Source organism: Engystomops pustulosus, chromosome 10 (assembly GCF_040894005.1).
Source record: "Engystomops pustulosus chromosome 10, aEngPut4.maternal, whole genome shotgun sequence".
Classification (NCBI taxonomy): domain Eukaryota; kingdom Metazoa; phylum Chordata; class Amphibia; order Anura; family Leptodactylidae; genus Engystomops; species Engystomops pustulosus.
The window spans coordinates 99,408,457-99,431,919 of NC_092420.1; the positions used below are offsets into that span (position 1 = coordinate 99,408,457).

Below are 23,463 nucleotides of genomic sequence, written 5' to 3' on the forward strand. Positions count from 1 at the left end.
TCTAGTGGCGAGTCTGCAAACTGCAGTGACCTCAATTTTCTTTAAGGCATCTGCAATACAACACACTGCAAGGTTAAAAATTACATTTGAAATTTTGATGCTCACAAAGAATAGGATTAAAGGGGATGTCCAGCAGGATAACATTTTGCATAAAAGGCACAAATATAACTTGACGTCCATACTTGACGTCCTCCATACTTGACGTCCTCCATTAACCATCAGAATCCATCATGATAAACCAGGGACATTACTCATAGATCCAGGTACCGTGGCTGTACCAATATTGCTATATTTGTTATTCATGGCCTTCTTCCTTCTAAAATCAACTTTTAAAAATATGCTAATGAGCCACAAGGGCTCTGGGGGAGGGATGCTGCTGCTTCACAGACTGTTACACTGCTTCCCCCTCCTCTCTCAGCACTTCCCCCTCCTTCTGCCGGATGTCATCTCACGCAGTGGGATGGGGAAGTGTCCCTGCACAGTGTAACAGCATGTGAAACTACAACCTTCTGTGGACGCAGTCACTGAAATCCTTTTAAATTTGTTGGGCCCCAGTGTATTCCTGGCCCATCGATCATGGTCCTGGTCACCTGACATGGGAAATACATTTCCTTACAGCCCACTAAGGCTTCGGACCCAGGTGGAAGTACTGCCTCAAGTTCCACCCCTGGAAACGATGCTGCCGTCTACTTCATGGTACTGCCCAGGGACACAGAAAAAAACAGCGAATCGCTATGTAACCCAATGGCTGCCCATAGTGGTGGCCAACGTCAGAGTGTGATTGGCTGAGCTGCCACTTCCTGAGGTCACCGCCAGCAGTGATCCGTTAAACTCGGGCTGTTTCCGATAAATTTCCCACTAAGCAACTTATCAGGTTCAAAATTAATCTGTAATTATGGTAACACCTTGGTCAGCAGCGGGGCCACGTACACAAAAAGAATATATTTCCCATCAATTTAGATTGTTTTTGTTCTACTGTAGATACATTGTTGCTGTATGTTATAAGGCAGAAGGCAATACAGACGTATCTTACACCTGCAGAAGGAGACTTCTCATCAATACTGCAGATGCTGCGCTCCTCTCCTGACAAGCAGGGCAAGAAGAGGTTTCTATTGGCTGCCCTGCAATGTACAGAGGATGACTATGCAGAGACCTGGCTGTGGGGGGCAGTATACCCCTGCTGATCCTGCATGCAATCACCGTCTTCTGTTGGAATATCCTTCGCATATTTCACCTTTGCATAACACAGACACAGGAAAGTTACAAAGACATGCAAACAGGTGAAAGATTTTATTTATAACATTTAGTGTCAGTCCTAGACGAGAGGCCATTTTCCTGAAGTCCATTTTTTATTTTGTCACTTATGTTTTCTATAAAGAGAGTTGCATTCCAGCAAAAAAGAGGTCCCATATCCCCCAGAACCAAAAGAAGAATCCTCTCCTCGCCTCCACTGTAAATAAAGAGATAAGTATCCAGCAAAGAGGTCATAGGTCAAAGTGTTTCTTCCTGCACTTGTTACTAGAGCTCTTTATTTTTTTTACAGACCACCCCCAGAATATCTATAGTGTTAAATAATTAAAATGTTGCTTTGTGCCACCACCACTCGATTGAGACCAATGTATGGGTTCATTATTGATTTCAATGGGAACCAAATACATATTATATATATACAGGAGCTCCCCCTAGTGGCAGACAGAATGCACTTTCATTTTAGGTTTCTGCAGGCAATTTGGAGCTCTATGCAGGAAACTCAATTAGAGATTGAAAAATATGGCCACACCTGACCATGGTTTGTGCCAGGACTGCAACTTGGCTCCATTCACCTCTATGCGGCTGAGCTGCAATCCCGCCACAAGCGGTCAGGCGTTTTTGGAAGAAAGTAACCATGTTTTTCCACCTGTAGACAGCTCCTTTAAACTCTGACCACTATAAAGATATATTTTTAAATAAATTACGTGACAATTATTTTTTACATAAGTGCTCAATGTTCTTTCCCCCCCCCACCCCCACCCCTCTCCATAGGAATATATGGTGCACAGTGCCTTATTCCATAGAAATATAGGACATGTCCTATCTTTCTACGGGCTGTGAAGCGGAACGGTGCCGCTCCCGTACAGCGCCGTGAGGTCATAGAAGTGTATGGGGGATGCATATACATTGGCTGTATATACATCCCCCATAAGTTCGTCTGAATGTAGCCTTATCTTGTATGAAACTTCAAGTACAGAATCCACTATTTACCTGAGAGCTGCATTCAGAATTCCTGAACTCATGACCATCTGCGATCTCCTGCAGGTTCATGGTTTGTCCTATCTTATACATTACAGTGAGTTTTTGGATCATGGCTGATTGGGTCTGTTAGCACCAGGCTGCAAGGGACAGCTAAAAGTGATAGAGCAGATAGTGATGTGAATGGAAGGTAAAACTAGGCTGCATCTCAGATCGAGAACAAGATAAGGTACATGCAATAAAAGGATGGAAGAATTGTAAAATGGTCAGGAATTATTACCAATCCTTAGGACAAGACGCCAATAGTCGATGAGTCACGGACGGACGCCTGCCCCCCCCCCAAACCAATATCAGCTGTTCAGCCCTTGTAAATACAGGGAATGAGGCCAGAAGCAGCTCAATGTTCCTGCTGTTACCAAAGCCACGGCCTCCATTCACTTTCAGTGAGAGAAGCAGCCACAGTGACAACATGGAGCCAACAGGTTTTACAGAGCATCAAAAACAGCTTATCTGCTCTGGAGCCTGGTGTCAGCGCCGATACATCAACTACTAATGTCTTATCATGAGGATAGACCATTAATACTAATTCCTGGCTGAGTTCTAGTATAAGGAGTCCCAGTGCTTGGCAGCGGATGTAAGGATTATATGTAATATGAATATAATAAACAACAATAAAACATGTGAAGGCATTTCCAGCAATGTATGTGATTACTCTGCATCGTAAGAGTCCCTAATCTCCGGAAAAAACATCAGGTGGGAATCCGACTTCGTAGATATTCCAGAATGGCGTTGGTCCCTTTGGCTAAAATGGCAGCGCGGGGGTTTCTGAAAGGATTCCCTTCCAAGTTCAGAGATCTGTGGGCAACATAAAATTATTAGTAAGACAGCATAGTATATATGTATCCCCCGAACAGGAAATAAGTGTCTGATCCCTGGGGGGGGGGGGTTCCGATATCCGGTCCTCTACTAATCCCACACACCAAATTAAATGGAGCTCTAGTCACCAATACAGACTCCTTCCCCATTATAGTTCTGTACATCCAATGTCAATGCTAAAGGGAGAGAACTCAATGGGGCACATTTACTTACCCGGTCCAGTCGCGATCCAGCGGCGGGTTCTCCGACGCAGATTCGGGTCCGGCAAGGATTCACTAAGATCCCTGCGCCTGATATCCACCAGGTGTCGCTGCTGCGCCGAGGTCCGCTAGAGTTCACCTTCTATTTCTTGGTGCAGGTAAGTGCGTGTCAAGCGACTTTTTTTTAAATACCGCGATTTTTCTGAATCTGTAGGGTTTGCCGACAGCCACGCCCACCTGATTTCCGTCGCATGCATGCTGCGCCAAAAACCCGGGGCAATTCAGCGCAAAATCAGAAAAATTCGGGAAACCCGACGAAAAAAAGCAATTCGTGCCCCTAGTAAATGACCCCCAATGTGTGTGACAATCGCTCTGCTCAACCTCGTGGCTAGAGGTAGTTGGTGGATCACTGTGTATTAATGTGTATCAGGAAAGTCGTGTCATGTCTTCTCACCTAAGACTTTCACAGTTTCCCAGGGCCGGAGGAATCTGCAGGAGGTCATTATTCTTCAGATCCAAGGTAGAAAGTTTGGTAAGTTTTATAAGCTGGAGCGGATCAATGGATCCAATCTGATTGCTGCTTATCAGTATAGTCTCCAGCGTGGGGATCCGGTACAGGACATCGGGGAAAGTTTTAAACCTAACATAATGAAAGAATCAAAATATCTGAATATTAAAAAAATCTGAATACATGACAATTATAAATGTTATTTTATTATTTTTTTTTTAAATGGCTACTGATACGATCTTCTCTTTCAAATGAGTAATTTACGTTCGTGAACCTGTTGAGTTGTGAAAGACCTGAAAGCTAAATTTCAGAAGAATGGAGGGACAACGAACAGCTCCCAAAGTGCTGAACTTGAGAATTGTAGCCACAGGAGGTAGAGATGGCTGCTTACTAAGCATCTATATATACTGGTTACGTACACTGATCCTTCAAGTATCTTATGGCCAGCGAGTCAGAGCAGGATAATGTTTGAGTTTCGTTTCATTTCATTTCATCAGTGATAACCATTTTCAGAAACTCAGTGATGAGGCCCCTACCAAATGCTATAATGGAGGTGCTCAGTGGACCAATGTGGCCTTTTCACTGTGTGTACACAACATCGCTGCCATCTCCAGCCAAATATATATTATAGTATCAGGAAAAACTGCTGCCCCATTGTAATCATTGATCCTGGAAGTTCTCAGCACCCTCACCCTAACTGAACCTGCCATGTTAAACTATTGGTGAAGTTGGACAATGATTCGTTATATACTTGTCAGCACTAAAATGATTATGCAGAGCGGGGACCCTGGTCCCATTGGATCCCATCTTTTGAGGTTGTATCGGTTTCTCTCCTTCATTCTCCAAACTAATGTCCAAGTTTGGAAACAAGTTTGGAAACCAGGAGTACAACCTGCAGGCGAAATGGAGGGACGTTTTACTAACCTGTTAAAAGAAAGGATGATGGACTGTAGCCGGGTCATTGCCTCCAGCTTATCCGGGAGAGACACAAGCAAGTTGTTCCTGCATTGAAAAATATATACCCCTTTAAGGTATTTAAGACAACATAGCCCTTGAATCATTCCGAGAGGTAGAAAATGGGTAATGGAATAGAATAGATCACAGTACTTACCTCAGGTCGAGGTGTGTCAGTTTCAGTAGCATGCACAGATTGAGAGAAATTGTTGTTATTTTATTAAAGCCGAGGTTGAAGTCGCACAAAGAATCCTTCAGTTCCACAATTCTGCAAGGGAAGCACAAATATAATCTGAGGACCCCATGTCTTACATTACATTGCTATATATCCAATCAATCCCTCTATGAAAGGCCGACTCTATGTACATGACAGGGTATAAAGCACATTGGAGTTAGAAAGCCTCAAGGGTCCATCTTCATTTATGCATCATAAATCTCTGAGCTAAGAGGTCTGCGCTGTATGAAGAGCTTGCACTTTAGAAAGTCATCGTCAGAGATCATAGAAGTCGGTAATGTGATCTTTCATATGTATCCCTGATGGTGCCCTAAGCCACTGAACGGTGCAACCATCTCATGTTTATGGTGACTCAAGACTTTCCCCTGACGGCAGACGTTGGGGGTGACAAGTGATGAGAAATAAGCCCCTCGCGGAGGGTTTTGGCAGGGAATTTCTCTCCATTCTGCTAAGGATTATACGCGGATGTATTGAGAGTCAGAACAAGTGAAGTGTTTCCAAAAACTGCAATGGGAGACAAAGTCTGGTAAAATACAAAATAATAGAAACATATTAATGACACTAAGTAGAAAATGGAGATATAAAATGTTTCCATCCGCAGCCCATAAACCTTCCCTGCTGGATAAAGACACCCGGGAGAAAACTTGGGAATCTCTTTGCACTAAGTGGGAAGATTTTTAAAATTCATGTCAAGGACTCTTGATAAGACAGACTCTTGACTCTGAAAGTGCTGCAAAATTATCCGCCGCTTCCCCTGGCGGCTCTTAAGGAGCTTGGAATATCATTTGGATTGGATTCTCCATATTTTATCCATTCAGGCAATGCTGCTGAGGTTTATGCACAACATTAGTCTAGAAGAGGTGGAATAGACAGGGCAGCGGCAGAAGCTTCTAAGAATTCCTAGAAAGATGGGCAACAATATAGGCAACACAGGGGCAGGTAAAGTGTCAGGGGTCAGGTGACCAATAGGGCTCGTCACCAGCCTCAGCAGGAACATGAGTGAGAACAGTGACCTACAGCAGTAATGTCACCGTCCTCCCACTTTCCATCTTACCAACTAGAATCCAAATGCAAAACTGGAGAAATTAGGACTGTGCTGGCGAACCTGTGGCACTATAGTCCTCTCTTTGGGCACTTACCGTCATCCCAGCCCAGAGTTCACTAAACAAAACTCAAGTCCTCCTCCTGCAGTCCCAGACAGCCCAAGACGTGCTGCACTCAGCACCACTAGAAAGGGACAGTCCCTGGACTGCCCGACACTGCAGGAAGAAAGAGGAGGTGTGAACAGAGCTGGAATATCATTACTGATCCTCCCCCGGGTCTTGCTGAAGAGAAGATATAACGATCCAGTTTTCCCCTCCTCCTTTCAATGGTATTAGAGATTCAATTGAAAGAAGTGACAGAACAGGCTGCAAAAAGTTACTTCTTAAATTGCTGCTAGACGGTGGTTAGACGGTAGTTTTCCTCAAAGTTGCACACAAGTTTATTCCATGTCAGAGTAAAAACAAAGTATGAAATGTTTTTAATGGACTTGCTGGAAAACCTCCTTTTTTTCCTTGATACCTGCATTATACTCACCTGAAGCAGCTCAGCGTTCCCTCTCCGTGCGAGATCTTCCTTGATTCCAGTCCACAGAACCTTCAAAATCCTGTGAGCTGTATCTACATCATTGTTTTCTTTTTTTCTCCATTAAAGAGAACCCGTCATGCAAAATAACCCCCTAAACTAAATATATTTTCATAAACTGCCATTAGAGAGCATTGCCTCTATCCCTTTATTGTCGCTCTACATGCCTGTAAACCTAAGCAATGAGGTCCTAAAGCTGTATGCAAATGACCGGTGAAATGTCCAATGAAGCATTAGCATATTCAAGCTGTCCACTCTATTCATGAGTGGGAGGCACAGCCACACCCCCAGTGCTTGACTGACAGCCTGTATAATGATGTGAGGCTGTATAATGATGTGCTTCCTGGTGCTGGTGGCCACACCCCCTGCAGCCCATGTGTGTATGAGATACTCCTATACACATGACTGACAGCCTGTATAATGGTGTGAGGCTGTATAATGATGTGAGGCGGTATAATGATGTGCTTCCTGGTGCTGGTGGCCACACCCCCTGCAGCCCATGTGTGTATGAGATACTCCTATACACATGACTGACAGCCTGTATAATGGTGTGAGGCTGTATAATGATGTGAGGCGGTATAATGATGTGCTTCCTGGTGCTGGCGCCCCCTGCAGCCTGTGTGTGTATGAGATACTCCTATACATATGACTGACAGCCTGTATAATGATGTGAGGCTGTATAATGATGTGCTTCCTGGTGCTGGTGGCCACACCCCCTGCAGCCCATGTGTGTATGAGATACTCCTATACACATGACTGACAGCCTGTATAATGGTGTGAGGCTGTATAATGATGTGAGGCGGTATAATGATGTGCTTCCTGGTGCTGGCGCCCCCTGCAGCCTGTGTGTGTATGAGATACTCCTATACATATGACTGACAGCCTGTATAATGGAGTGAGGCTGTATAATGATGTGCTTCCTGGTGCTGGTGGCCACGCCCCCTGCAGCCTGTGTGTGTATGAGATACTCCTATACATATGACTGACAGCCTGTATAATGATGTGAGGCTGTATAATGATGTGAGGCTGTATAATGATGTGCTTCCTGGTGGTGGTGGCCACACACCCTGCAGCCTGTGTGTGTATGAGATACTCCTATACATATGACTGACAGCCTGTATAATGATGTGAGGCTGTATAATGATGTGCTTCCTGGTGCTGGCGCCCCCTGCAGCCTGTGTGTGTATGAGATACTCCTATACATATGACTGACAGCCTGTATAATGGTGTGAGGCTGTATAATGATGTGCTTCCTGGTGCTGGTGGCCACGCCCCCTGCAGCCTGTGTGTGCATGTGTGTGTGTGTTTAGGAGAGATACAGCAGCTCCAGGCAGCCATGATACAGCAGAACATGTCAGATTCATGTGTAGCTGATGTCTGTGTCTCTCACCTGTATATTAGGAGGATGCAGCATGTCAGCAGATGCAGCACAGATACCAGCAATTCTTTACTATACATTACACACAGACATGAGCAGGGGGAGGAGAGGGGAGGGGTAACAGGGGTGACATCACTGCCTCTGACCATGTGACAAAATAAAGAATAGATGATTTTACAATGAATAATGTATGAAATAACTAGATAAAGGCTGGGATGGGATCCTTGTGAGCTGCTCCAACAGGTAGAGGTGACAGGACAAGTGACAGAGACCTGATGACAGGTGTCCTTTAACCCCTTCACGCCACGGCGCTTATGCCGGCTCGGCTCTGGATCAGAGCCGAACCGGCATCGGGAAACACGGGGTGCCGGCTGTAACTAATAGCCGGCACCCCAGTGTAACACCCGCGGTCGGAGTCGGCTCCGATCGCGGGTGTGTAACCCGTTAAATGCCGCGGTCAGCACGACCGCGGCATCTAACATGTCTCTGGGGTGTCTTTCCCCCACGAAAGGCCCCCCCGAACCGTTTTCGGGGGGCACCGATCGCTGCTATGGAAGTGCTGGGGTCCGATCTGGTCCCCAGCACTGCCTGCAGGCACTGCCAGTAAGATGGCGTCTGTGACGTCATCTTACTGGCATAGTGCCAGCCTATGCAAGTGCATAGGCTAACACTGATAATACCCTGCAATACATGATTATTGCAGAGTATTATCATGAACAAGCAATCAGATGATTGCTTGGTCATTTCCCATGGTGGAAAAAGTGAAAAAGTAAAAAAAAAAAAAAATGTTATTCAATAAAAAATAAAGTAATAAATCAATAAAAATGCCCATAAGCCCCATAACATATAAAGAGACATATAACCCCAAAAAAGTCTAAATCATAACAAAAACCCCACATATATAGTATCACCGCGTCCGTAACAACCCGTAGAATACAAGTAAATAATTATTGAACCCCCACGATAAACGCCGTAAAAAAAAACTGCTATAAACCTTCCAAAAATTATGATTTTTAGCTATTCAATCCCACAAAAAATGCTATAAAATGTGATCAAAAAACCATGTGTACTCCGACATGATACTGGTGCAAAGTACAACATGTCCCGCAAAAAATAAGCCATCAACCAGCTCCGTAGCCAAAAAAGTAACAATGTTATGCCACTTGGAAGACGGCAATACATAAATGATAGATTTGTCCCCACATTAGGGTTTTGTTTGACAAATTTAGTAAAACGTAAGAAAATATATTCATGTCTGGTATCCCCGTAATCGTATCGACCCATAGAATAAAGGTAACATGATTATTATGCTATACGGTGAACACCAAAAAAAAAAAAAAAAAAAAAGAGTAAAAAATCCAGTACAGAATTGATGCTTTTCTACTCCTGCCCTCAGAAAAAGTTCCTAAATTTTCAACAATAGGTGATACCAACCCCAAAATGGTAACACTGGAAAAAGCATCTCATCGCGCAAAAAAAATGGCATCACATGGCCCCAATAACGAAAAAGCGAAAATTTTATAGCCTTCAAAAGGGGCCAATGAGGAAACTAAAATCCTGGCAGCTGCAGGTCCCTCCTTCCCTTCTGCGTCTCGCTGTGCGACCATAACACAAGTAACGGCCACATGTGGGGGGTCTCTGTACTCGGGAGAAATGGCAGAACAAAGTGTATGGTGGGTTTTCTCTTTTTATATTTTGGAAATGTGTAAATTTTAGTGCTAAATGAACGTATAAGGGAACAATTTGACCATTCTAAATTTCACCTCCATTTTGATTCAATTACTATGAAGATCTCAAGGGGTTAACAATCTTTGTAAATGCTGTTTCTGATAGCTTGAGGGGTGCAGATTTGAAAATGGGTTGGTTATATAGGGGGTTTTGATGCTAAATATGTAAAATTTCATTCAAAACTGTATTTATCCCCAAAATAGTCAATTCTGAAAATCCGGAAAAGCGATATTCTTTTTGTAAGCCGCGTGACATCAAAATAAATTATCCAGACATTTCAGAAATTATGAAAATGTAAAGTAGACAAATGGGAAATGTTATTCAGCAACTTATTTAGGTGGTAAATCTATCTGCCTGAAAACGCAATGATTTTGAATTTCGAAAATGGCAAATTTTAAAAAAAATTTATCATATTTCCTTTTTTTTTGTAAGTAAACGCAAAACTTACCAGCCAAAATTTACCACTAAAATGAAGTACAACATGTGGGGAAAAAAAAAACAATCTCAGAATTGCTTTGATAAGTAACAGTGTTCAAAAGTTATAACCATATAAAGCGACGCAGGTCAGAATCCAAAAAAAATCGGGCTGAGCCTTAAGCTACAAAATGGCTGCGTCCTTAAGGGGTTAAAATTTAAGTCTGAGTCATTCCCTTAATCAAAAATGTTATTTGCCCATTTCTATTTGATTTGTGTTTTTTGGGAAAGCTGGGTAACTGATCCAAGTATAGAGAGAGGATGCAGGGGAGGTATAAGCCCAGGAGCCATAAAAGTATCTAATGTAAAGAATACAGAATCATTTGGACCGGATACAGATTTTGCAGAAGCTTTGTCCGGCCCAAGGCTCTGAGGTCCACAATTGTGGTTACACTGGGTTCCGGTTTATTTTGTGGTAAATCATACAGAACACAGTAATCTAGATGTATTTTACCTTAATGGAACCTCAATAAGCTGATTTTTGCTGAAATTTACACTGGTGATGGGGGAACCTCCGACTGCATTGAAGACGGCGTCAGGGATGACCGGAGCCTGCTTATCACTACAGGAGAAATATAGAACACAAAATGTTATCAGAGAAAAAGACTTCTTACTTAACAGGCTCCTTCCTCACAAACTGCTCTACAATTGTGAATTCACTGCTAAATCAGTCTCTTGATATACATCAGCCTGTATACATGTAATACCTGTATTCTAAGGTCTTCAATGTGGCGATAGCATGAGTATTCACAAGAGAATCACTTGGCATGGTCATGGCGGTGACACCTGGGGCTTCTCCCTGCTCAGACTTTGCCTCTGTAACACAGACAGTCACGTTTGTTAGCATTTTTTTTTTTCCTTAAAAAGGTTTTCTTCTAGTAAAAAGTTCTCTTTTAGATATGTCATGATGAGATATTATTACGATTATTAAGACCAAGCCACATTAATGGCCCACAGCGCTACTTGATGACCATTTCTCCTGCAGGGTGTGGCCACACGTTCAGCTTGCAAGGCGTTTAGAAACACAAAGCGACCGTAACGGGGAGGGGCTTGTGCCAATCGCATCTGCGTCTCAGAGGAAACCGCATCATCATACAATCACCATGTGTTTTGCATTGTTTACATGCAAAACATGTGCTGCTAATTACCCATCGCATGAGTTTCCTCCGGAAGGCAGGCATGATCAGCACCAGCTCCTCCGTGTTCATTGCAAGCGGAACTTGTTATTTAGCAATCTGCAAAACTTGGAGATTTAGGCCCCTTTCACGCGCAGAACTTGCATTGCACTCTGACCCATTGTAACCAATGGGTCTTTTCAGACTTGCATTTTTTTTAACACGCGTTTAAATCTTGACATGCTCTACTTTTGCAAGTCACGCGAAAAACGCACCATACAAGTCTATGGAGATGCATCAAAAACGCATCGCACTCTGAGACACTTGCAAGTGCAATGCGTTTTTCACGCATCAATTGCCATAGAAAAGATAGAGCTCAGTCCTGAGTCCATTTCACGCGTATTTTCTGCGCGTGAAAAACGCATTGAAATTGCATTGAAAACGCTCGTGAAAAACTGAGACACTGAACAAACTCTGACTGAAAACCGATTGCACTGTTTTTCACTGACCAAACCCTGATCGCACCCTGATCAAACTCTGACGTGATCTGAAACGCAAGTGTGGAAGGGGGCTTACAGGCACATCATTTACACTGTGAACCTACCACAGATTTTAGTCTTTGCAAAAGCCGTGAACATAGAGCAAACTCTGCATCAGATTCATGCAGCACATATTGCTCTTACTCAAGAAAAAAAATGCACTTTTGAAGGGGTATGGCCAAAATTACATGAAACTCAGCAAGGGACAGCAGATTAAAAATTAAAAAAAATTATATTCATATCTTCGAAGGTCCCCCAAATGGAACAGATCACATGTACATGATGGCTGAGCCCATCCCTGACCTCAGTGGGGCAGATTTACTTACCCGGTCCATTCGTGTTCCAGCGGCGGCTTCTCTGACGAGCGTTCGGGTCTTCCAGCGACTCATGAAGGTCCTGTGCCCGATGTCCACCAGGTGTCGCTGCTGGTCCGCCGAGTTGCGTCGGAGTTCACTGATCTCTTCCTGGTGCATGTAAGTATGGCGCGTGCAACCAAATTTTTTTTTTTTAACGCAGTTTTTCCGAATCCGTCGGGTTTTCGTTCGGCCGCACCCCCCCCATTTCCGTTGCGTGCATGCAGGCGCCGATGCGCCACAATCCGATCACGTGCGCCAAAATCCTGGGGCAATTCAGGGAAAAAAGGCGCAAATCGGAAATATTCGGGTAACACGTCGGGAAAATGCAAATCGGACCCTTAGTAAATGACCCCCAGTATACATGACCACTGAGACCTCTGTTGCAATGTGACTGGAAGTGCTATAGACCCTGCAGGTAGGTCCTCCAGAGAGGATGGTAAGTAATGTGTAAAACATTCTAGAAAAAGTACCTGGGACTTGAATTCGGCCTCGTAAATACTTCAGCAGTTCCTGGGTTCCTTTCTAGGATTGGAAATGGGACAAATAATAAATAAATAATAAGTTTATATCAAAGCATTCTGCGTATGATTACTGATCTTATGATACTGTAACAGCTCTGCAGATCATTATGGATACAGTATCTGTACAGACGATATAACATTAATGTTTCAAATTAAAGAAAGTGACGGTATAGATTAGAATATAGTGTAACAGACATAGATTTCTTCATTGTACGTTAAGAGGTTAAACCCTAAAGAACCACTTTAGGGCTTCCGGACCGAGCCCAATTCTTTAAATATGCCCTGTGTCACTATAAGTGGTTATAACCTTGAAACTGTAAAGCCATAGTGATTTTACCAAATTATTACATGTGATAAAACAGCAATAGCCATTTATAGAGCATTTTGTGGTTGCCTTGTCTTGCAGAATATAGAACTTTGAAATTTGCTTGCTTTTGCACCGCCATGTTCTAAAAGGCATAACATTTTTATTTTTTTTATAGATGAAGCTGGTTTAGGGCTTTTTTTTTAGCTGTACTAGTATTATGTCGGGGTAAATGTTACCTTTTGATCACTTTTTATCCTTTTTTTTTTTTAATGAGATTGAATGTGAAAATATCTGAATTTTTGCAGGTTTTTTTTTAAAAAAACTTTTTTTTTTACAGCATTCACTGTTCACCGTAGTGTGGTGATTTTTTCACTTGTTTAAAATGTAATTTTTATATGTGGTGGGGGACTTGTATTCACTTTGTCCCAGTGTGGGACATGAACAAGTGATCAATGCCATGTACTGAAATACTAATTTATTTACCACAATCCAAGAACATGAGAGTGTGAACTGGTTCCCATAAATTAAATCTCCAAAAGAGAAAATCCTTAAAAATTCAGTTTTTTATTGAAAATAGTTTAAAAAGACTATGCACTTGCACTTATTTAGAGATTCAGTGATATGCACATATTGATGCCTTATACTGATGAATTATATGGACCTTCAGGAGTGATCGAAAGGAATTTTTTGTGGTCATCCACAAATGTTGTAATGAGTCTTTTTAAACTATTTTCAATAAAAAACTGTATTTTTAAGGATTTTCTCTTTTGGAGAATTAATTTATGGGAACCAGTTCACACTCTCGTGTTCTTGGATTGTGGTAAATGATTTATGGAGTGGGTTCGAATAAGAAGAAATATCTTGGAATTATTGTTACTTTTCTGTTCTGTGCTGATAATTTGGTTTTGAATATTCTGCATAGGCTGACAGACACGATGTTAGATCTTGCTGTAAGCAGGCACCTACTGCCGGCACCCCAAGGCTGCCATGGAAGCAGTTGGCACAAAGGATGGCGACCCGCCGGGTGAGTACCTGGCACTGCTCCGTAGCCGTTACTGCGGGATCCCGGCTGTCACATAAAGCCGAGCTCCCACAGTGATCGCAAGTTATATGCAACGTTACCAAAGAGACTACAGGGACGTGGAGTAGCCAGAGCTGAGGTTACACGGAGCGGCTACTCCTTGCCCCAGTAGCCTCTTTGATCCTCCTACCCCCCTTCAGCTCGCAGCTAAGAAGGGCTATCCTTACATATATTAGATGCACATACCACCGGATCTACCTATTATGGTAGTAGGGTTCCTTTAAGCTATAAACTGGCTGTGTCCTGAAGAGGATAAAGATGTTGAAATTGGTTTTAATTTAACCTGGTTTGTTGTTATGTATTCTTGTATGTTGTTTTCCAAGTCTTTTTTAATCATGCGTAACTTCTATGTCAAGTCTATTCGTATTTTGTACAGAGTCTGACCTCCTATTTTCCCCAGCTGGGAACAATAAATGGTTATTATTATTATTATTATTATAAGCATCTGTTCAAAATTTATAGATAATTTCCAGTTTTACTTACACTGAGCAGATCCCTCCTGATGCCCCTCAGTGGATTTCCTTCCAATTGAAGGGACTTTAAATTTGGCAGATTTGCAAGGGAGTTTGGGAGGCTGCAGGAAAAGAAATGGTTATAAGACTTCATGCACACACTGATGTTTTGACGGTAGACAGGGAGTAGGTGCATCACTTCTATGATGCAAGGACTCATGTCCACCTCTGTGGGAACTGATGAGCACATGGGTCAGGGAGCCAGCCTGCCTGAGGAGGTAGAGTGTCCCATAACAAAGATCTGAGCAGTAATGTTGTGGTGCTGTGTCAGTAACCCTTACCTGCTCAGGTCATTATTGGTCAAGTCCAGCCGCTCCAGACCTTTAAGTAAAGCTATTTCATCGGGTAAGCTCTTCAGTTTATTATCCCGTAGTTCCAGAATATTCAGGCAACTCAAATGTGACAAGTGCTGGGGGCCCAGTGTATTTATCTGGTTGTTACCAACATGCAGCTCCTGGAGAGGGAAAGTGGGAGAAGTTCTGACACTTATTATGGAACAGATTCTAAATGTTCATGTAAAGGGTTATTCAACTACGGGCATGTATCCTCCATCTTCAGGATAAGTGTGTGTGTGATAGCTGGATCTCTGGGATCCCAGTGATCAACAAAAAAAAGGAATCTGTAAGTGCCCCAAGTGCATGGAGTGATGGTGCACAAGGTTAACTTCTGCTCTTTTTACTTCCATTGGACTTCCAGAATAGCTATACCCAGCAGTCTGCTGGACCTTGAAAGGGTTTTCCCACTAATACAAGTTAGGCCCTATCCACAGGCCACGGGCCTAACTTGCTAATCAGTGGGCTCTCAGTGAGGAGACCCCCACAGATCACGAAAAACGAGGGGTCCCACTTACCTCAGTCGGACCCCTCATCACTCCGGGAGAGGAATGCAGCAGACGACCGTGTATGACCGGTCTGCTCCATTCATCTCTATGGAGCGGACAGAGATCGCCGAGCTGGCAAGCAGCAGAGTGCTAAGACTTACTCTAGAAGCTACAGACAGATAAGGTCTTTATATCAGAGCCGACTGTATGTTTTATTGATTAGGGGAGTTTGAGAGCTGAGAGCGTCATTGTGTATTATATCCATCTCTTTCTCTATGTCGCAGATACTAGTGAATGTTCAGAAGATAAATAAAGTGTAGATAAACCCTGTACCCTGATAATATTAGCACATTGTCGCCACACAGCAGTAGAGGAATCATGAAGGGTCTGGTTATAGAGTCCCCGCTCACACTCTGGAATTTTACACTGACCATCACTGAGTGATGACGGCAATAACACAGAGTAAGGCTACATTCACACGATGTATGCCCGCCGTACCGTAGTACGGCGGGCATACATCAGCGCTGCGGAGAGGAGCAGAGGATGAGCGCTGGTCACCCCCGCCCCTCTCCATAGGAAAATATGGCGCACGGCACCGTATGTCCTATCTTTTCCCAGGCTACAGAGCGGTATGGTGACGCACGTGTGCTGCACCGTACCGCTCCCGTACAGGGCCGTGAGCCCATAGAAGTGTATGGGGGACGTATATCGGCCGTATATACGTCCCCCATACGTGTATGTGAATGTAGCCTAACATTATAAGTAAGGGGGTTATAAATAATCTTTATTGTGTAAACATCACTAGGGGATTAAAATTAGAGAACTTTCTTAAATGGGCAAACGCCTTTAAAGGAAATGTGGACCACTAAACTGCCAACAGCTGTGTTCCCAAACATTCGGCTCACCAGTGCCCGCTGCTGCTATGAAGCGAGATCCAGGAGGAAAGTAGCTCCAATGAGCAGGTTCTGCGTGTGCCAGATGTAGCCAAGGGCAGTACATGTCACCCAGCATCCACAGGACAGAGGGGAACTAGAACATTTTGGAACCTGAACCCCCAGCTGTGTAAAAGCATGCTCGCGGTTTAGTTATACCAGACTCCCTGACAGTTACACGATCAGACATTTATCCCCTATTCTGAGTATGGGTGATAAAAAGTTGTCACTGGTAAGACTCCTAACCTTCAGAATCCTGCAGTCGGGAAGCTCGGGCAGGAACGTCAGCTTGTTCTGTCTCAGATAAAGCTGCTCCAGAGAATCCATCCCAGCCATTGACGTGGGAACTTCTTCCAGCAGATTTGATGTACAGTCCAGCTGTCTGAGTCCTTCAGGATTTATAGAAATACAACAGTAAATTAGAGAAACCATAGGGTACAAGGAAACTAGATGTAACAAAACTTGACAGTGAGGTCCAACTCCATATAGAGCTGTAAGAGCTTTTGTCTGGTTCATAATCAGGAAAATGTTTAGGTATTTTTAACACGCAATTTGTCAGCAAGAAGTCAACATCCTAGTTACCATCAGTCACCACTAGAGGGAGTGTTCTGCACAATGGGGCGGATTTATCAAGCAGTCTGAAAGTCAGAATATTTCTAGTGGTTACCCATGGCAACCAATCACAGCTCCCCTTTAAAATATTCATGAGCACTGGTAAAATGGATGCTGAGCTGTGATTGGTTGCCTTGGGCAACTAGGAATATTCAGACTTTCAGACTGTTTGATAAATCTGTTTACCAATATGTTTACCACCTCTCCCTAGTGATGACTGCTGGTAGCTACAATTTTGGAGAATAATAATAATTATTATTTATATAGCGCCTGCAGATTAAGCAGCGCTGCACAAAGCTTGTCAGATCAGTCCCTGTCCCCATGGGGCTCACAATCTGATCACCTACCAGTATGTATGGAGTGTGGGAGGCAACCGGAGGACCCAGAGGAAGCCCACGCAAACACAGAGAGAACATACAAACTCTTTGCAGATCTTGACCTGGGACTAGAACCCAAGTCCCCAGCACTGCAAGGCAGAAGTGCTACCCACCGAGTCACCATGCTACTATTTATCTGCATTTTACAGGAAGTGAAAACCCATTAGCGACCTAAATGAAATTCTTACTTTTCAGGGAGCCGATTTCAGCAGGCAAGGCTTTCAGCTTGTTGTTGGACACGTTGAGCCGGGTAAGGTGTGTGAGACTTCCAAGGCCTCCGGAGATGTTCTTTAGACAATTATTGGAAAGATCCTGCAATTGGAGATCATTGCACCCATTATCACATCAACCATCGCCCTACACATTTACTTCCTTACCCACCCAACTGCAGCCGCAGAACAGGGGAACTAAAGGCTCTGAGCATGGGATCTAGAGACCGGACCCCATCACCCAACACACATCCTGCCATCACTTATCACAATGAGATCCCCCTGACACACAGGGCTACGAGTACAACCACAGAACACACCAGCTCCTCCAGATCCGTCATCTGTCCCAGCGCCTCCGGGATCTCCTCCAGCTGGTTGTGCTGTACCAGGAGGCTCTTCAGATTCTGCAGCTGCGACACCTCTTGCGGCAGAGACCGAAGTTTATTGTGACTGGTGAAATTATAAGATAAGAAAAGAATCTGGAAGTAAATCACCGGCTGGGAAAAAACACAAAGAATTCCACGAGACGCGTGTGACCACAAATACCTGATATTCAGCTTCTGCAGGTGAACCAGCTCTCCGATGGCCGCAGGAAGCTCCGACAGCAGGTTGTCATGGATCTGCGAGCACAATACAGCATTAAGTCCATCATCAGTGCCAGTCCTATCAGGAATATACATAGCAGAGCAATGCAGGGCCCTGTACACACCAGTGTGTCAATCTCCTCTATTAACTTCAATCACAATAACGCCCCTACTATAGAGGACTAGAATAATATGAGTACAACTGCAGTCCCCACCATAGAGGACTAGAATGATGGAAGTAGGACTGCAGGGACTCCCCCCACCACAGAGGACTAGAATGATGGGAGTGGGACTGCAGGGACTCCCCACCATACAGAACTAGAATGATGGAAGTAGGACTGCAGGGACTCCCCCCACCACAGAGGACTAGAATGATGGGAGTGGGACTGCAGGGACTCCCCCACCATAGAGGAATAGAATGATGAGAGTGGGACTGCAGGGACCCCCCCACCATAGAGGACTAGAATGATGGGAGTGGGACTGCAGGGACCCCCCCACTATAGAGGACTAGAATGATGGGAGTGGGACTGCAGGGACCCCCCCACTATAGAGGACTAGAATGATGGGAGTGGGACTGCAGGGACCCCCCCACTATAGAGGACTAGAATAATATGAGTACAACTGCAGTCCCCACCATAGAGGACTAGAATGATGGAAGTAGGACTGCAGGGACTCCCCCCACCACAGAGGACTAGAATGATGGGAGTGGGACTGCAGGGACTCCCCACCATACAGAACTAGAATGATGGAAGTAGGACTGCAGGGACTCCCCCCACCACAGAGGACTAGAATGATGGGAGTGGGACTGCAGGGACTCCCCCACCATAGAGGAATAGAATGATGGGAGTGGGACTGCAGGGACCCCCCCACCATAGAGGACTAGAATGATGGGAGTGGGACTGCAGGGACCCCCCCACTATAGAGGACTAGAATGATGGGAGTGGGACTGCAGGGACCCCCCCACCATAGAGGACTAGAATGATGGGAGTGGGACTGCAGGGACCCCCCCCACTATAGAGGACTAGAATGATGGGAGTGGGACTGCAGGGACTGCCCCCACCATACAGAACTAGAATGATGGAAGTAGGACTGCAGGGACTCCCCCCACCATAGATGACTAGAATGATGGGAGTGGGACTGCAGGGACCCCCCCCACTATAGAGGACTAGAATGATGGGAGTGGGACTGCAGGGACCCCCCCACCATAGAGGACTAGAATGATGAGAGTGGGACTGCAGGGACTCCCCCACCATAGAGGACTAGAATGATGGGAGTGGGACTGCAGGGACCCCCCACCATAGAGGACTAGAATGATGGGAGTGGGACTGCAGGGACCCCCCCACCATAGATGACTAGAATGATGGGAGTGGGACTGCAGGGACTCCCCACCATAGAGGAATAGAATGATGAGAGTGGGACTGCAGGGACCCCCCCACCATAGAGGACTAGAATGATGGGAGTGGGACTGCAGGGACCCCCCCACTATAGAGGACTAGAATGATGGGAGTGGGACTGCAGGGACTGCCCCCACCATACAGAACTAGAATGATGGAAGTAGGACTGCAGGGACTCCCCCCACCACAGAGGACTAGAATGATGGGAGTGGGACTACATGGACTCCCCCCACCATAGAGGACTAGAATGATGGGATTGGGACTGCAGGGACTCCCCCCACCATAGAGGACTAGAATGATGAGAGTGGGACTGCAGGGACTCCCCCACCATAGAGGACTAGAATGATGGGAGTGGGACTGCAGGGACTCCCCCACCATAGAGGACTAGAATGATGGGAGTGGGACTGCAGGGACCCCCCCACCATAGAGGACTAGAATGATGGGAGTGGGACTGCAGGGACTCCCCACCATACAGAACTAGAATGATGGAAGTAGGACTGCAGGGACTGCCCCCACCACAGAGGACTAGAATGGTGGGAGTGGGACTGCAGGGACTCCCCCACCATAGAGGAATAGAATGATGAGAGTGGGACTGCAGGGACCCCCCCACCATAGAGGACTAGAATGATGGGAGTGGGACTGCAGGGACCCCCCCACCATAGAGGACTAGAATGATGAGAGTGGGACTGCAGGGACCCCCCCCCCCCCACCGTAGAGGACTAGAATGATGGGAGTGGGACTGCAGGGACTCCCCCACCATAGAGGACTAGAATGATGGGAGTAGGACTGCAGGGACTCCCCCCACCATAGAGGACTAGAATGATGGGAGTGGGACTGCAGGGACTCCCCCACCATAGAGGACTAGAATGATGGGAGTGGGACTGCAGGGACTCCCCCCACCATACAGAACTAGAATGATGGGAGTGGGACTGCAGGGACTCCCCCCACCATAGAGGACTAGAATGATGGGAGTGGGACTGCAGGGACCCCCCCACCATAGAGGACTAGAATGATGAGAGTGGGACTGCAGGGACCCCCCCCCCCCCACCATAGAGGACTAGAATGATGGGAGTGGGACTGCAGGGACTCCCCCACCATAGAGGACTAGAATGATGGGAGTAGGACTGCAGGGACTCCCCCCACCATAGAGGACTAGAATGATGGGAGTGGGACTGCAGGGACTCCCCCACCATAGAGGACTAGAATGATGGGAGTGGGACTGCAGGGACTCCCCCCACCATAGAGGACTAGAATGATGAGAGTGGGACTGCAGGGACTGCCCCCACCATAGAGGACTAGAATGATGGGAGTGGGACTGCAAGGACTCCCCCACCATAGAGGACTAGAATGATGGGAGTGGGACTGCAGGGACTCCCCCCACCATAGAGGACTAGAATGATGGGAGTGGGACTACATGGACTCCCCCCACCATAGAGGACTAGAATGATGGGAGTGGGACTACATGGACTCCCCCCACCATAGAGGACTAGAATGATGGGAGTGGGACTACATGGACTCCCCCACCATAGAGGACTAGAATGATGGGAGTGGGACTACATGGACTCCCCCACCATAGAGGACTAGAATGATGGGAGTGGGACTACATGGACTCCCCCACCATAGAGGACTAGAATGATGGGAGTGGGACTACATGGACTCCCCCACCATAGAGGACTAGAATGATGGGAGTGGGACTGCAGGGACTCCCCCCACCATAGAGGACTAGAATGATGAGAGTTGGTCCCTGCTCAGTGTTCAGTCTTAGGGCTCATTCACATGGCCGTGTGCTCGCCCGGACTGGATTCTGGAGGGGAGATGGTTGGGGTGAGCCCTCTTCACCCCTCCTCCCTCCATAGGAGGACGAGCAGCCTATACTTTGGGGCACGGCCGCCTGACCTGGTCACGGTGCGGCCACGTGTGAGCAGAGGCCACGTACATCTAACAGCACGAGGGCCGGGAGCAGCCGGAGGTCATCGGGAAGAGACTGCAGCTTATTGGACGACAGGAACAGCTTCACCAGATCCGTCTGCTCCCACCAGCGATCCGACGCATCAAACTGCACATTGGAGTGCGCCTCCTCCGGGGTGTCCACATTTATTCTCCAAACACTCGCCGGAACTGGAAGAAAAACCAAAAATAAAAACTCAGATAATGTATGATTTACAAATAGGCGGCAGACAGTGATACAGTAAGGGTTAATATCACAGGGTTGATGGGGGGGTCGCACGTTTCTGACAATCATCAGACCCCCCTTCATCAGGCAGATCATGGACTTGTAAGGCCGCGTTCACACCTAACATTTATATTGCGTTTAACACCCCAATTCAAAGTCAAGTTTGTCCTGATTGCGCTAACAGCAGATTTACGTAAACGCAGCGACGACGCGATGTAAACCCAACGCAATCGGGGGCCCAGCTCCTCCCCGCGGTCTATGAACTGCACTTCAGGGCGCAATACAAACGCTACATGTGAAGGCGTCTCAGGGATAGTCACACAAGAAGCAGCGCTCTCCGTGCCGCACCCTCGTGCGATTTTACTCCAAAATCATCCGTACGTCTTCACAGGTAAAAGAGCTCAGAAAAGGCAAAAACTGTGTCAAACCGCACAGCGCCAGGTTCCCCGCCGGCACGTGAGCGCCGTCATACACTTTTACCTCACAAATAATTAAATCCTACTTTGCACGTATAAAAAATGTTCGATAATTGGCGCTAATTTTCATTTAGCCGCCACGGTGATGCTTCGTTCGCCTCTAAGTGATTGTTTTCCGTGTTTCTGTTCTTTTGCGAACGTGTCCACAGTTACGTGATGACGGATATTGTGGGTTAAAGTCGCAGGACCCCCCTCACCCTCCCTCAGGACCCCCCTCGCCCAGGACCCCCTCACCCTGGCTCAGGACCCCCCTCACCCTGGCTCAGGACCCCCCCTCACCCTGGCTCAGGACCCCCCCTCACCCTGGCTCAGGACCCCCCCTCACCCGGGCTCAGGACCCCCCCTCACCCGGGCTCAGGACCCCCCCTCACCCGGGCTCAGGACCCCCCCTCACCCGGGCTCAGGACCCCCCCTCACCCTGGCTCAGGACCCCCCCTCACCCTGGCTCAGGACCCCCCCTCACCCTGGCTCAGGACCCCCCCCTCACCCTGGCTCAGGACCCCCCTCACCCTGGCTCAGGACCCCCCTCACCCTGGCCCAGGACCCCCCTCACCCTGGCCCAGGACCCCCCTCACCCTGGCCCAGGACCCCCCTCACCCTCGCTCAGGACCCCCCTCACCCTCGCTCAGGACCCCCCCTCACCCTCGCTCAGGACCCCCCCTCACCCTGGCTCAGGACCCCCCTCACCCTGACCCTGGACCCCCTCACCCTCGCTCAGGACCCCCCTCACTCTTCCTCAGGACCCCCTCACCCTCGCTCAGGCCCCGTCCTGACAGGTTCAGCTGTCCGCTCTTCCTGGCCGCCCTGATCAGTCCCTGAGGCACCGGCGGCTCCTTGTCCCTGTGGTCCCTGAAGCCGGCGCGGGGGTCCCCGGTCATTGCGCCCCTCCTGAGGCGAGACATGACAGGAACGATTCAAACACGCGGAGCGCGCCCACCACAGCCGGCGGCCTGCAGTACCGGGGGGAGGCGCGAGGGGGCGCTCCTCACAGGCCGCGCTATACGCGGTGTATATACACGTTACATACTATATATATATACAGTGTATACACGGGGCTTGTATCCCGCCCGTCACCTCCTTCTGTACAGGGGAACCTAACAATATAAATGTAAGGAGATGCGGGAACGATCAGGGAACTACAACTCCCGGCATGCCTCAGCCACGCGCGCCGGCCAGGGGATTCTGGGAGTTGTAGTTTTAACATAGATGACATTTTCTCTCTCTGTGGAGAATCCTGTGCGGTTCTG

General features: G+C 46.7%; 1 protein-coding gene across 1 annotated transcript; it reads right to left on the minus strand.

The window, feature by feature from the left end:
- Positions 1–1,273: 1,273 nt before the first annotated feature.
- Positions 1,274–23,334, minus strand: LRRC40 (leucine rich repeat containing 40). The gene is made up of 15 exons (XM_072128398.1): positions 22,968–23,334; positions 21,504–21,685; positions 18,136–18,209; positions 17,910–18,039; positions 17,569–17,692; positions 16,638–16,780; positions 14,921–15,093; positions 14,611–14,701; positions 12,689–12,740; positions 10,916–11,024; positions 10,663–10,770; positions 4,925–5,035; positions 4,738–4,815; positions 3,760–3,945; positions 1,274–3,084 (listed from the first exon to the last, which is right to left on the minus strand). Exons 1-15 carry the CDS (start codon positions 23,116–23,118, stop codon positions 2,979–2,981), a joined length of 1,818 nt encoding a protein of 605 aa, XP_071984499.1. The 5' UTR covers positions 23,119–23,334; the 3' UTR covers positions 1,274–2,978.
- Between the last annotated feature and the right edge of the window lie 129 nt (positions 23,335–23,463).

Excerpts from the sequence above, each read along its gene's own strand:
- LRRC40 (XM_072128398.1), bottom strand. The coding sequence starts at position 23,118 with ATGTCTCGCCTCAGGAGGGGCGCAATGACCGGGGACCCCCGCGCCGGC. Across the intron at positions 14,702-14,920 it reads ACCAATAATGACCTGAGCAG|CCTCCCAAACTCCCTTGCAA; the intron begins GTAAGGGTTACT and ends CTTTTCCTGCAG. Across the intron at positions 10,771-10,915 it reads TTGAAGACCTTAGAATACAG|TGATAAGCAGGCTCCGGTCA; the intron begins GTATTACATGTA and ends TTTCTCCTGTAG.